The sequence below is a fragment of the Nematocida homosporus genome, assembly GCF_024244095.1.
Source record: "Nematocida homosporus strain JUm1504 chromosome Unknown 4555, whole genome shotgun sequence".
Taxonomy (NCBI): Eukaryota; Fungi; Microsporidia; genus Nematocida; species Nematocida homosporus.
The window spans coordinates 14,101-27,298 of NW_026250675.1; the positions used below are offsets into that span (position 1 = coordinate 14,101).

Below are 13,198 nucleotides of genomic sequence, written 5' to 3' on the forward strand. Positions count from 1 at the left end.
ACCAACCTAATACCAACCCAATCTTAACCTAATACAATATACGGGATCGTACTTGCGGGTAAAAATTACTCTTTGGGTGGCCAAGCATTATCTGGTGCTAACCGTTATTATTTTGCAGCCAATCGCATGTAGGCTATTGCCACTATCGTATGTTAAAAAAACCCAATACGAGCCCTATTGATTTCGATCTGCTCTTGGTTAAAAGCTCAGTTTATTAGGCTAGTTAATGCCGATGGCTTGTTTGACACTTGTGAGCCATGAATGGAGAGTGCTGGGGTTAAGGTTAGATCCAACAACTTCAGTGAAGTCAGTGGCTAGTAAGTTATAAGAAGTAATCAACTTGATCGCGATTAAAATAGGTATTGTGATTGCCAAGACTATTATGAATATCTTAATGTACTTGGCCCGTTTTTCACTCTTGGTGTATCTATGGCTAGCACGATCCAAAGGAATTGCAAAGACATCGATTACCACACCAACCAGCAAAAGACAGGCTGCTGCAATAAGGACATGAGATTCGAGCAGCAGTCTGGCATCGAGAGTGTGGCCAAGTAAAACAAGAATGGGCACGGCCGCAGCCAATAAAAACGACAAGAAGTATAACAGGTGGTAGAGATGCCGGAGGATAGATATTTGCCCACGGACGGCGATAAGTTTGGCTAGAAGAGAAATAGATGTAGCCACAAACGAGATAAGCAACAGTCCAAACACAACCAGTTCTCTTGGGTTATAGCCCCAAACTAGCTGGCAATAGACAATGTGATAGGCAACCATTAGCAGCCAGCCGCAGAATAGCGCACCCAATAGAACTGCAGACATGACTCTTTTGTCTTGGTTCAGCGACTTGTTCGTCTGGAGTAGGTCTACATTGAGTACTAGAACAGCGGTGAGAACGGCTAGTATAATTATAGCAAATGGAGTGTATGGTGTTGTAATGGCTAGAGGAAGAATGGAGACTAATATGGAACCTGCTGCTGCGGAGACAACAAAGGCCAGAACAGGCCCAATCCAGGCCATAGCCGACAGCAGCATATTGCTACGGTTAGTGTCGGCCGACTCAAAGATGATACTGTCCATTGCATCTTTTGGCAGATACTTGGCTAGGATCTTCTTGAATGTGTTGATTTGTCTCTTATTATCTGCCTTGATTGTATAATATCCGCTTTTGAGGTGTTGTAGCGCAAATGCTGCCTCGAATTTACTTCGGCTGCCGCTAATACCCTCTGTAGTGTTGTATTGCTGTTTTTGATCTGGTGTGCTGAGCGTAATGGTTGATTCACTTGCGTCATAATCATACTCGATGTTATTCATATAAAGCTCGGCGTTGAGTGGGTGTAGATATCGTAGCAGTCGACTGTTTCTCAGGAGGTAGATATTTGGTTTGGTTGAAATTATGGTTTTGGCGTTTAAGAAGTGGAACCGGGCGTTGTGTTCTTCTTCACTAAGATTAAGCTCTTTGGCCGTGTGCTTGTTATAGTAGATTAACTCTAACATTTCGGCAAGCTCAACAAGATTACCTTTCTTTGCGAGCAGCCCAATTTGCTTGGTTATATTCTCAATAAAGTCCTTGTATGGTTTGCTGAATGGATCGTTAAGGTCCTGTAATCTGCTGTTGTTAGGCCCGCCTTCTAAGGCCACGAACATCATGGCAATGTTCAGAAAGTCTTGAGTTTGAAGATCTTCGCGCCAGTATATTTGCTTGAAGTATTTAGGATGGAAGAGGTTATACATTCTTCTAACGACATTATAAATATCTAGCGCCTTATAATTCTTGAATAGCAATAAGTAAAGGCTAAGACTCTTGCTTTTCTGAATGTACGGCCTAGTGTCGTGTAGATTCAGATCGGACGATCCTAAATACCGCTGGCACTGTTTTAAGATGGCATTATTAAAGGCCTCACTAGTTTGTTCAAGCTTAGTAATGGCGTTTATGGTTTTATCAATGTGATCAGCAATGCTGTTGTCGTTGATATCTTGTTGGTTTGGTTCAGTTAAAGAGCCCTTTCTACTTGCATTAGGTTGTATATAAGCTCTTTCAATCATCCTTCTTGCCTCTGCAATCGCTAGATCAACTGCATGATTTGATTTTGGTGTAGAGTCTGATGTGGTTTCCTCTGATATGTCCGCCTTAGATAACCGGCCGACCTTGCTTTGTAATTGTAGAACACACTCCTTTAACTCTCTCATAGCGACATCAAGTTGTTCTTTCTGCTCAGTTACTACGGCATTCATCCCTTGGGCCCAGTCGAAGCCAAGTTTTGCCAAGTTGGCCAAGCTAGGAACTGCACCATCAATGTCAACGTAAGCAGGAGCTGGATCAGCCCCGCTCGTGCTGTAGATGGCAGGACAGAAAAGAGCAACCAAAAGAAGCCAGTTTATCAATCTAGTTTTCATAATGGGGTAAATTTGATCCGTTAAAAAAATATATACAAGAACTTCCCAATTAGGAAATTTTCCCAATTAGGGAAATTGGGAGATGATCTCAAATCTGCCTAAAGCAGTTTATAACGCAAATTAGAATACAACCAAAATAAAATCAAAATACAATCAAAATAAAACCAAAGTCAACGGATCTTTATAAACTGTTGATATAGAGACGTGGCGGCCTCTTAGAGATGCTTACTCCACTGTGACGGCTTTGGCAAGGTTTCGGGGGAAGTCGGGGTTAAATCCAAGAGCTGTGGCTGTGTAGTAGGCAATGAGTTGGAGAGAGACAACATTGATGATTCCTTGGAGACAGTTAACGACCTTGGGAACAATAATTTGGGTGGTTTCATTGGTGAACAAGGAAGATGTTTGCTCAGTGCAGATAACCAAGGGGCGTCCGCCTCGAGATTTAACTTGTTCATACGCATTTTGAGATTGGCCTTGCGCACTATCGGTTAGAATCATAATGATGCACATTTTCTCATCGACTAGCGCCAATGATCCGTGCTTCAATTCACCGGCCCCAATGCCTTCACTGTGGATGTAGGAGATTTCCTTGATCTTAAGAGCCCCTTCTAAACAGGTGGCGAGCTGGTACCCGCGCCCGAGAAGAAGAATGCTCTGTTGCTTAGAGATGTACTCCTCGGAAATCTTCTTTAGGCCTGGCTCGTCTTTGAGAACAGCTGCAATGCCATCAGACAATTTAGCCATATCCGCAATGATCTGCTTTCTTCTCTCAAGCGTATGAATGGAGTCTTGGCCTATTTGAATAGCTAGCATAGCAAGGGCAATCGATTGACTGGTGTAGGCCTTGGTGCTGGCTACTCCAATTTCGGCTCCGGCATTAATATGGATACCACAGTCGGTTACTCGAGAAATGGAACTACCTACGACATTGGTAACTCCAACAGAAATAGCACCTTTCTCCTGAATGTACTTCAGAGCAATCAAAGAGTCCGCAGTTTCACCACTCTGACTTACAAAGACACAACAATCTGCTCTTGAGATTGGCGGTAGCCGATCATTGAAATCGCTAGCAATCTCAACCACACACGGAATCCCAGTTAGTTCTTCAAACAGACCTCGCATGTGCAGACAAGCAAAGTAACTGGTACCACAAGCAATAAAGACCAATCGACGTGCCTTTCTGATGTGCTCTAGATAAGTAGTGACTCCACCTAACGTAACCTTACTCTCTTCAAAGTTAACACGACCGCGCATGGTGTTGATAATGGTGTCTTTCTGCTCGTGGATTTCCTTAAGCATAAAGTGCGGGAAGTTGCCTTTCATGATACTATCCAGCTCAGCAGTAACCTCTTCTAGCGGTCGGAAAGAGTTGCCGCCCGGAATTGACCGGTTGATTTCTAGTCCTTTCTCGCTAACATGGGCAATGTCACCGTCTTCTAGGGTAAGAATTCGGTTGGTGTGCTCAATGATAGCAGCCGAGTCAGAACTGAAGAAAACCTCTAAAGACTTCTCAGGCGACTCTGATCCGTGCACAAAGACACGACTTACTGATCTCGACAAATCGACAGTACTACCGCCTACCTTTGGAGTTCCAACTGGAGTGTCAATTGAAATAGAAGGTTCTTTACAGTCAGCAGCAACATCTACACAATTCAGCTCAACAATTGAAGGACCAGCAACTCCAACCAGCAAGGGACTCCCTCGTCGAGCAGCCACCACCTCATTGGGGTAGTTTTTGCTAACGACTAAGAAGGCAAAGGCCCCTTCCAACTTATGAACTGTTTCGTTGACCAAGTCAGTAAAAGACATCTGCAAGCCACGTGATTTGCACTTGCGGTGAATGAACAGAATGAGTTGCGAAATGCACTCCGTGTCCGTGTCACTCTGGAAAACATATCCATGTTTCTGCAAGAGCTCCTTCAACGACTTCCAGTTGTTAATGATCCCGTTATGAACCACAAAGAACTCCTGATCCTGACTTGGAATCGGGTGACTGTTGACCTCAGAGGGTGTTCCGTGCGTAGCCCAACGCGTGTGAGATATACCCACATGGCAAGGCACAGCCGGAAGACTAGTCAGGTCTTTTGAGTCTTTTTCAATGTGATCAACCAACATTTGGACCTTACCGGTCTGCTTGTACATTTTGTAGTTGTCCTTTACCACTACAGCCAGGCCAGCAGAGTCGTATCCCCTGTACTCAAGTCTTTTAAGCCCAGTGCACAGCATGTCAATGATTTCCTTCTTTCCTTTCATCTTATTGTAGTTACAGTATCCGAATATTCCACACATACCACCCAACATGTTTGTCTATTTATAGGCAAGGATTTGTTAATCTGTCTATAATTGGTTATCAAATGTCACACTTAATTTGCCAGTTCAGGGTAGATTTCTCAGGATATAGATGGTTCCTAACACGCCTACCTATTTCCAACCACCCAAAATACACTCTCAGAACGGACAAATTAGAAAAGCCATTAGCATAGCCCAGTCACACCAACAACCCAAAACACCATCCAATTTCTTATCGGTGTTACATTACTACCACAACAACCACTTAATCCAATTAAATACAAACCAATACAATACAATACAAACCTAACTCTAACCCAACCAATAACACAATGCGAACTTCATAATTAATAAATTGAACCCAACTCAACCCAAACTTTACTAACCCAACCTAATACTAACTTAACCGAAACCAAGTTAAATTCGAAAATTAAACCAAACACAACCCATTCTAATATTTACCCGATTAGGAGATAAATTAAATTATTCTTTCTCTGGTATGCTGATCCTTACTTTAGGTCGATTTGTATTGTCTAACAAACGCTACACCAACTTAGCGATAGTATCTGTCTTTTTTGTGCTAGTAGCTTTATTATCTCTGTCTATCTCCCAAATCAAAAAGGAAGAGATACCTTGCCATAGCGATCAATCAATCAAAACCGGCGAATATGAAAAGGAAACAATCTCGCTAAGCCAGCAACGACTTACCAAGTACCGTGATCCAGACTACGAGAAGTACAACACAATTCTATTCACTGGTCGACCAAAGGATGCCTGGCTAATTTCACACATTCATCAAAATGTCCTAGAAATGCCCAACCGTACCAAAGGATACGACATTCAGGTGCCAGAGCCCAGTCCATTAGAAAGACTAGAATACTTCCTAGTGATCAAAATAGAAGAGAGTTCGACTCCTCAAGTCACTATAATTAACAAAGGCTGGCAAGTAAATTCAGATGTTTTATCCCTATTCACTAACAAGATGGACTTTAGTGCCAAAACCACGATTCGGTCTTTTGTCTTTCCAGATGTGGTGTTCAATCAATTAACCGTGCAGTGTGACCAGGAGAGTATTGCTAATCTACTTGATGTCCTCTGGAATATTAACAATCTTTATAGCCACTCTTTAGGCGTGTATTTCTACTGGGTGGTCGGAGATAAGGCCTTTTTCCTCTCTTCAATGGCCCCTTTAGTGATTGTGCTTGGTCTATTACTTCTCTTTATTGAGCTGATTGCTGGTGGCAGCTTTCAACCAACCATTGTGAAAGACCGAGCATACATTTTACTGATCCCATTCCTAGCACCCGGACTTAGTCTTTGGTTTGGATTAATGGAGCCTTTTGACCTTTTTATTCTCTACTCCTTACTGGTTCTTCTTCACTTCCCCACGGCACTCATACTGGCCTCGATCAAAATAGCTTGGTTTGGTTATTGGTTAATCTTATCTAGGGGAAGAATCTGTTTTATCCACAAAAGACACTTTGATCTCCTTTCACATGAACAAAGCAAGCAGCTATCCTGTAGCTCAGCTCAATAACTATAATTACTTTCAGTTCCAACAACCGCGCAACCATGAAGAGATTTCTCGAGTTATTTCTAAGGACTTATCATTTATTCAACGACTCAAAAGAATCCTTTGTTACCCCATTCGTTTCTTCATCAAGCAGCCCAGTAAGCACCATTACATCGAACTTATCCGCCCCCTTGGCTACTTGCTTGAAAAACGAGCTTATCTTAGCCACACACTCATCCTTAAAGCCACAGCAGCCCGCGATATTGCTCAGGAAAACATCGGTAACCCAACCATTCCCTACCAAATATATACTAATGATGAAATCTTTACATTTCTCAGCAATCACATCAACAAAAAGATTGGCCGGCTTGTTCCCAAAAAGAGTTTCCAGCAGATTATTCGGGCCGATTTCATTCCCACCTACTCACCCGAAGTCATCCAAAACCTCTTCTCTAGCTCCAATATCTACCGTCTCTATGCTCTCCATATGCTTATTCGTCTATTTGTTAGTATTGACGCCAATTCACATCTTAACAAAATCGATAGTACTCGACTCCTAGCCGCTTTTGTTCCTCTTTTCATGGGCGCTCGTTACACCTGCAACCTCAAAGCCAAGCGCCCCAAGGAATACCAGGCCCTGCTCAGCAAATGGCAGCAAATCCTCCGCTACGTCCCCAAAGAAAGGCACTGCCAGTAGTATTCAGATAGTCAATAGAGTTGCCCAGTAAATAAATCGCATAGTCTTTAACCCAATTAATCCAATTCAACACGATCTCATCCTAGTACCAACTTAACACCAACTTAGTATTAACTTAATGCCAACTTAATACCACCTTAATACTAACCCAACTCAATCTATACTAACTTAGTACCAACGCAATAATACTCTTTTTATGAGCATTCTTCAGAACGTACTGGCTACTATTAAGAAGCTTGATGAGTGCACAATTGCCATTGAAGACAACCACATTTATATCCTTGCTAGCACTCCCAGATATATTATTTCGGCTTCAACACCTATACCAGCTACCGGTTCTGGTCTTAAACACGTCTATGCAACCAGCGACTTGCTTGAGGCCATCAAACAGTGCACCCGTATATCTGAGGTTTCCGGCACTCTCAATTTCTACGAAGAAGTGCCCGGCTATACCACCAAAGCCACCATCCAGCCCAAAATCCATCCACCAATTCCAGCTCTACCAACTCTCACGTACACAACCACCATTCATCTCTCGCCAGATACACTCAAAAGAATCCTTCCTCTTCTCAAAGAAACCGAAGTCTCTCTCTATCTAGCCGAAGGCATTCTCTATCTAACTGCAGCCACTCCCGAAAGCGACGATATTCTCAAAATCACAGATATAACCATTCTTAAAGAGGGCACAGACAAAGTCACCATTCCCTTTGCCCTTCTCAAACTTCCTCTCCCCCTCCTCCCAGACTGCCAGCAAGTCTATTTCATGTATAACTCAACCCACTTTGCCCTCTTTCTTGCTATTACTCCAACTACACCCACCACATCCAACCAATCTCCAGCCAATGACTCACACTACACCATTCTCACCACCTCCCTCTCCGCATAGAATTCTATTCTCTACAAGTATTTGAATCACCCCACATACACCCCCCACATACACACACCAACTCAACTCAACTCAATTCAATTCAATTCAACTCCTCAGTGCAGATGACCCAAACTACTTAGCATGTCATAATTATAGCATGCCACAGCTATACCACCTAATACAACACGACCTCAAGACTCTCTCATTCGCCAATCATATTTACTCACCCACTACCCCACTTGTTATTGCGTTACCCAAACACAAACTAAACACACTCTCTCCAAACCAAACCCAATCCATCCAAGCCAACTCAACTCAACATGATAATAAAGAACACTTAAGGACAGTTTTATCAACTGAACCCATTCAGCCTAACCATATACCAACCATATACCACCCCAATATTATTGATCTTACATTTAGAATGCTTTAGACAAACAATCCATCCAATCTAATCCAACTAAAGAGTAAAAGATAACCACTTTATTAGCCAAAATATACCATCCCAGCACCCAACACTCAATCTAACCCCTTCCCAGACCCCATAAACCCCAACAAACTCTCGAAAACCCACCAAACACACCTAATTGGTTACTATCGAGTATTAGTTTGAATTTAATTTTCAGAAAATGGACATAGACATCCGGAAGAGTATGAATCATTACGCCGAACTAACTGATAACAAGAAAAGTCGAATTGAACACCGAAAAGTGGCCAGAGAAGCCTTAGAACTTAAAACAATGCCAATCGAAGAAAGAACACCCTCAGATATCGAGAAAAAAGCCGAATTACGCGATATCTTAGTTTTATGCACGGCCGAAAAGATAAGTATTCCCAAACTATTCAGTTTCTTAAAGGAAAGAGGAACCTATAAAGAAGTCAATATCTATTTTAGGGAGTGCATTCATATCATTATAGATCAGCCCGATCAAAAGTCTGGAGATGTCTTTATTTTCAAGTATGGAGTGACAGTCTTCTGGGGAATAGATAAGGAGACAACAGAAAGTATCTTATCACAACAGCAATTCTTTGAAGAGAAGAGTTACCCCCGTGAGTTAATGGAAAGAGAAGATTTCAAGTACGGCATAGTAGCTGATTGTGCTTCAATTGCCAATGACATCATCTATCTTGATAATGAATCAATTTACAACAAGATGATTATATCTAATGCCATGTCGCAAAGTGCCAAACTAGATGTATTTGAGCGGTATGTAGAAAGAACAGCCGAACGAATTAAAGGTCTACCCGATGAGATAGTATCTAAAGGCTTTACAACTCGGAAGAGAGGAGATATTGTAAAGATGAAAGGACTACTACATCGCTTAAAGTTTAACTTGAATTTAGTGACTAACATTTTGGACACACCTGAGATTCTTTGGTGCTATCCTAACTATACATCTCTCTACGAGACTTTTAAGCTCTACTTAGAGTTGAAAAGTCGGGCGGAAATTCTTAATCATAAGTGTGACGTCATTCATGAAATTCTTAATTTACTTTCCACCCATATCAATACCAAGTATGGCGAACGACTAGAAAAGATCATTATTTTCCTTATCTGTATCGAAACAGTTGTTTCTTTTGTCCATTTAGCCCTTTCTTGGTCTCGCTCATCATAAGATAAGGATTGTTTTGAGATTAGATATGGGTAGTTTTGAGATTAAGATAAGATAAGAATGAGTGACATATAATTAGAGAGGATGTAAGTCGAGTGATATAGGATATAGATTACCATTGGATGTTTTCGGCAACTTTGGCGGCATTGTCTATTATGTATTTGTCGAAGAGGGCCAGCATCCAATTAGAGGTTGATTTGGCTCGCTTTCGGGTTTCGGGCTCGCGATCATGACCGGGGAAGGATCTTTTACTGGGCTCTTCTGGGGAGGGCTTAGTAAAGCCGGGAGGGGCATTTTTAACTACCTCTTCAGCTTCAAGAAGAAGATTCCTTCTCTTTCGGAGATCGTTATCCCAGCAGAGTTTAGCACCCGCTCGAGGATGGCTGGTTTTGAGATACTGAAGGAACTTTAGGGCACAGCGAGAATCATGAAATAAAAGAACGGTTTCATTACCCTTTTTAGTCTGTTTACTAATCTCTTGGGGATTATCTGGCATATATTCAGTTGTACCTAGATAAGAGACTGAACCTTGGTTCTTCTCTTCAGTACAGGCATCACTACCTTTGGGAATTTCACATCTGGCAATCGAAAACTTAATCACGATCGAACTATCTAAGCTACTTAACTCCTCTTTAGCCCGAACAGCTGCTTGTAAGTCATAGAAGACCACAAAAAGAACCGAATACTTATTATGCATAGTGAAATGTTCTTTAACTTCGCCGGCCTTTTGACAGATAGACAAAAGATCTTGATGGGACTTAGATTTGCTAAAGTTGGTTAGTAGAAGAGTACGAGTTATGTCAGAGGCCATTTTTTTCTGCATGATTAGTGGTCTCATTAAAAACATCAGGGGTAAAGTCGTTTTAGTCCATCAACAAGATCTAGTCCTTAGTCCCGAACTCGAAACAATTGAGGAATTATGTAGTTTAGACGTCCGGGGGAGAGAGGGCTTAGTAGATGAAGTTTGTGAGGCTTTTGGTATCGAAATTTCAAGTTTGCCAGTCGTTTTGGTTTATGGTGAAATTTTCGGACTAGAAGACATAGATAAGATAGAGGCTAAAATTAAAGCTAAAGGTGAAGAAGAGTTAGAGGCGGCTAAGGAATTAGTGCGCAAAGAAAAGCGAGTAGTATTTATTAAAGGTACTCCCGACCAGCCCCAATGTCGGTTTACACGGCAACTCTTGCAAATTCTAGCTGAAGTCGGTTTACAACCATCTGACTATGTAAGTGTTAACATACTAGCTAGTCAACGAGTTAGAGAAGGAATGAAGGAGTATGCTAATTGGCCAACTTATCCTCAAATCTATATTGATCATGAATTCGTCGGGGGTCTAGATGTTCTCAAGGGAGAGCAAGATAAGGGTACTCTGGCCCAATATCTTAAGTTAAGTTTAGATTGATTTGGTTTGATTGGGTTGGGTTGAGTTTGATTGGGGTTGGTTTGATTGGGTTGAGTTTGGACTAGTATAATTTAGTAGTGTACTAGACTGGTACTAGTAACAAGAATAAACTTATCTTGACTTATCTGGTACTAGTAATAAGAATAAACTCATCTTGACTTATTTAGATGTGTTATTTACATATAAGATAGTTATAAATAAGATAGCTACATAAGATTTTTAGATAGCTATTTACTGAAATACCATCTAGATCTGCTACTTACAGAGATGTCATCTAGATATGTTATTTACAGAAATACTATCTCAATTCAACTCAACTCAACTCAATTCAACTCAAATCTAATTTATTATGATATTATGGTATTATGATATGTCATTAGAGAGTAGTACAAACTGGTCATACTTATCACCAGTCACTAAAATATGAGCAACTACTCGGCCAAATGAGTACCCCGGCCAAACTTGACACTCAAACAATCCCTGTAATACTTCTACTCTAATCTGCCGGGGAATGATATATACTCTTAAATCAGCCTTACTCTCATAAATCTCTTCTAACTCAAACAATCGACAAGCATTAATCATCTCTAAATCAGACATGTCCTTATAATCCACTCCACCCCAAGGAGGAGAAGCAACCACTACATCGTACTTACTCCTTAACTTCCCTACTAACTCCCTACCAAATACATCATCATGCCATAATTTAGCCTTAACATCCATTCCACATACTTCACTAATATTATGACGTAAATACTTAACCTTCTGATAATCATACTCAACTGCCTCAACCTCAAACCCAAACTTAAGCAGAGATATACTATTCCCTCCTACACCCGCAAACAAATCCAAAACAACCAACTTATCTCCCAACAAATCACTAATCCCCATTGAAATCCGATCGGCCAAATCTTGCGGAGTTATACTATACCAAGACTCTTCATCCAGCAAAAGACTATTCCCAGCCGTAAAAGGCAATATTTTATCCGATTTCCGCACGTACTTCCAAACAGGACTTGATACTAATACTACCTCCTCCACTAACCAAGAACCAATCTGCCGTCTTATAATTCGCTCTTTACTATCTAACCCTCTACTAAATACCATACAAAAAGAATTTACTCCGCGTTTATTGGCCGGGGGACTAGCTCAGAGGTAGAGCGCTCGCTTAGCATGCGAGAGGTGCCGGGATCGATACCCGGGTTCTCCACTTCTTTTTATATTTTAATAAAACCTCCACTAATAACACCTTGCTTTAAGTACTTCTGAGTTAGCTTAGTATTCAGTTAGTATTCAGATTAGTATTCAGATAGGTTGGTTTAGTATTCAGATAGTATTTAGATAATAAAATAACAACTTACTCTATAGATAATAAAATAACAACTTACTTTATTATACTAACTCAATACGAAGTTCATCTTAACTAGTTCATACTCTATTAAAGACCTATTTCAATATGACATAATCGGGTTAGTATTGAATGTAGGTGAGATATGACGTCATAATTAAATTTGAATAATTTCAGCTACTACTGGATTAAATTGGGCTAAAATTTGATATAACTCGAATTCTCTACTAACTCAATACTAACTCAATACTAGTGCGATCAGTTAATGAATAAGTGACTTAGTGTGATAAAAGAGTAGTGGTTATGTAACAACTTACTTTATAGAGATACTAAAGTAATCAAAATACTTTATAGAGATAACAAAGTAATCAAAATACTAATAGAGATACTAAAGCAATCAAAATACTTAATAGATAACAAAATAACAACTTACTTTATAGAGATAACAAAATAATCAAAATAAGAATCAAAAAATAAGATAACAATTTACTTGCCTTCTCGACCTTCCAGAAGTAGCTTGCAATACTTAACTAACTCCATGCACTCTAACTCACTCCCTTCTAGCCTCTTTTTTAAGCCACTAATTTCTAGCTCTAAGATCTTGCGTTGTTTTCGTTCGTACTCCAGTTGAGCTTCTACCTTGATTAGTTCTAAGACCTTCAACTCAACTGCTTCTTTTTCTCGTTCTTTTTCTCGATATCTTATCTCTTCTTTTAATGTTAGAATTCTTTTGAGTCTTAATACTTCGTTATTTGGTTCTTCTGATAAGGATTCTTCTTCTGTTTGTATTGGTGTACTATCTGGTATAGCTTGACAAAGTGAAATCTGGCTTATCTCTCTTTCAAAGTCTTCTTCCTCATTAAGTAATAAACTTTGTTGATTCTTATCTTCTGATTCTTGTTTGTCCTCTGATAAGTGAATCCCTTCAGTTTCTACTTCTAAATCTACTTCTTCTTTCTTACTTTTAAATAAGCCACTTAGATTGCCAATTGAAGTGTTTAACATTTGGATAAGACTACTTTTCTCCTTTTGGGACATGAAAAGAAAAAGAGGAATCAGACTTAAAGAGATTTGAA

General features: G+C 40.3%; 10 protein-coding genes across 10 annotated transcripts; 5 read left to right on the forward strand and 5 right to left on the reverse strand.

The window, feature by feature from the left end:
- Positions 1-219: 219 nt before the first annotated feature.
- On the reverse strand, positions 220-2,394 carry NEHOM01_1266 (uncharacterized protein; the record flags this gene model as incomplete). Its single annotated transcript, XM_051490144.1, has 1 exon — positions 220-2,394. One exon carries the CDS (start codon positions 2,392-2,394, stop codon positions 220-222), a length of 2,175 nt encoding a protein of 724 aa, XP_051346104.1.
- A 225-nt stretch (positions 2,395-2,619) lies between these two features.
- On the reverse strand, positions 2,620-4,695 carry NEHOM01_1267 (glutamine---fructose-6-phosphate transaminase (isomerizing); the record flags this gene model as incomplete). Its single annotated transcript, XM_051490145.1, has 1 exon — positions 2,620-4,695. One exon carries the CDS (start codon positions 4,693-4,695, stop codon positions 2,620-2,622), a length of 2,076 nt encoding a protein of 691 aa, XP_051346105.1.
- Positions 4,696-5,182: 487 nt separating this feature from the next.
- NEHOM01_1268 (uncharacterized protein) lies at positions 5,183-6,220 on the forward strand (the record flags this gene model as incomplete). The annotated part of the gene is made up of 1 exon (XM_051490146.1): positions 5,183-6,220. One exon carries the CDS (start codon positions 5,183-5,185, stop codon positions 6,218-6,220), a length of 1,038 nt encoding a protein of 345 aa, XP_051346106.1.
- On the forward strand, positions 6,180-6,893 carry NEHOM01_1269 (uncharacterized protein; the record flags this gene model as incomplete). The annotated part of the gene is made up of 1 exon (XM_051490147.1): positions 6,180-6,893. The coding sequence occupies one exon, from the start codon at positions 6,180-6,182 to the stop codon at positions 6,891-6,893; it is 714 nt and encodes a 237-aa protein (XP_051346107.1).
- A 196-nt stretch (positions 6,894-7,089) lies between these two features.
- Positions 7,090-7,779, forward strand: NEHOM01_1270 (uncharacterized protein; the record flags this gene model as incomplete). The annotated part of the gene is made up of 1 exon (XM_051490148.1): positions 7,090-7,779. The coding sequence occupies one exon, from the start codon at positions 7,090-7,092 to the stop codon at positions 7,777-7,779; it is 690 nt and encodes a 229-aa protein (XP_051346108.1).
- Positions 7,780-8,390: 611 nt separating this feature from the next.
- Positions 8,391-9,377, forward strand: NEHOM01_1271 (uncharacterized protein; the record flags this gene model as incomplete). Its single annotated transcript, XM_051490149.1, has 1 exon — positions 8,391-9,377. The coding sequence occupies one exon, from the start codon at positions 8,391-8,393 to the stop codon at positions 9,375-9,377; it is 987 nt and encodes a 328-aa protein (XP_051346109.1).
- Positions 9,378-9,486: 109 nt separating this feature from the next.
- Positions 9,487-10,185, reverse strand: NEHOM01_1272 (uncharacterized protein; the record flags this gene model as incomplete). Its single annotated transcript, XM_051490150.1, has 1 exon — positions 9,487-10,185. The coding sequence occupies one exon, from the start codon at positions 10,183-10,185 to the stop codon at positions 9,487-9,489; it is 699 nt and encodes a 232-aa protein (XP_051346110.1).
- A 10-nt stretch (positions 10,186-10,195) lies between these two features.
- On the forward strand, positions 10,196-10,774 carry NEHOM01_1273 (monothiol glutaredoxin; the record flags this gene model as incomplete). The annotated part of the gene is made up of 1 exon (XM_051490151.1): positions 10,196-10,774. One exon carries the CDS (start codon positions 10,196-10,198, stop codon positions 10,772-10,774), a length of 579 nt encoding a protein of 192 aa, XP_051346111.1.
- Positions 10,775-11,137: 363 nt separating this feature from the next.
- On the reverse strand, positions 11,138-11,881 carry NEHOM01_1274 (uncharacterized protein; the record flags this gene model as incomplete). The annotated part of the gene is made up of 1 exon (XM_051490152.1): positions 11,138-11,881. One exon carries the CDS (start codon positions 11,879-11,881, stop codon positions 11,138-11,140), a length of 744 nt encoding a protein of 247 aa, XP_051346112.1.
- Positions 11,882-12,608: 727 nt separating this feature from the next.
- Positions 12,609-13,160, reverse strand: NEHOM01_1275 (uncharacterized protein; the record flags this gene model as incomplete). The annotated part of the gene is made up of 1 exon (XM_051490153.1): positions 12,609-13,160. The coding sequence occupies one exon, from the start codon at positions 13,158-13,160 to the stop codon at positions 12,609-12,611; it is 552 nt and encodes a 183-aa protein (XP_051346113.1).
- Between the last annotated feature and the right edge of the window lie 38 nt (positions 13,161-13,198).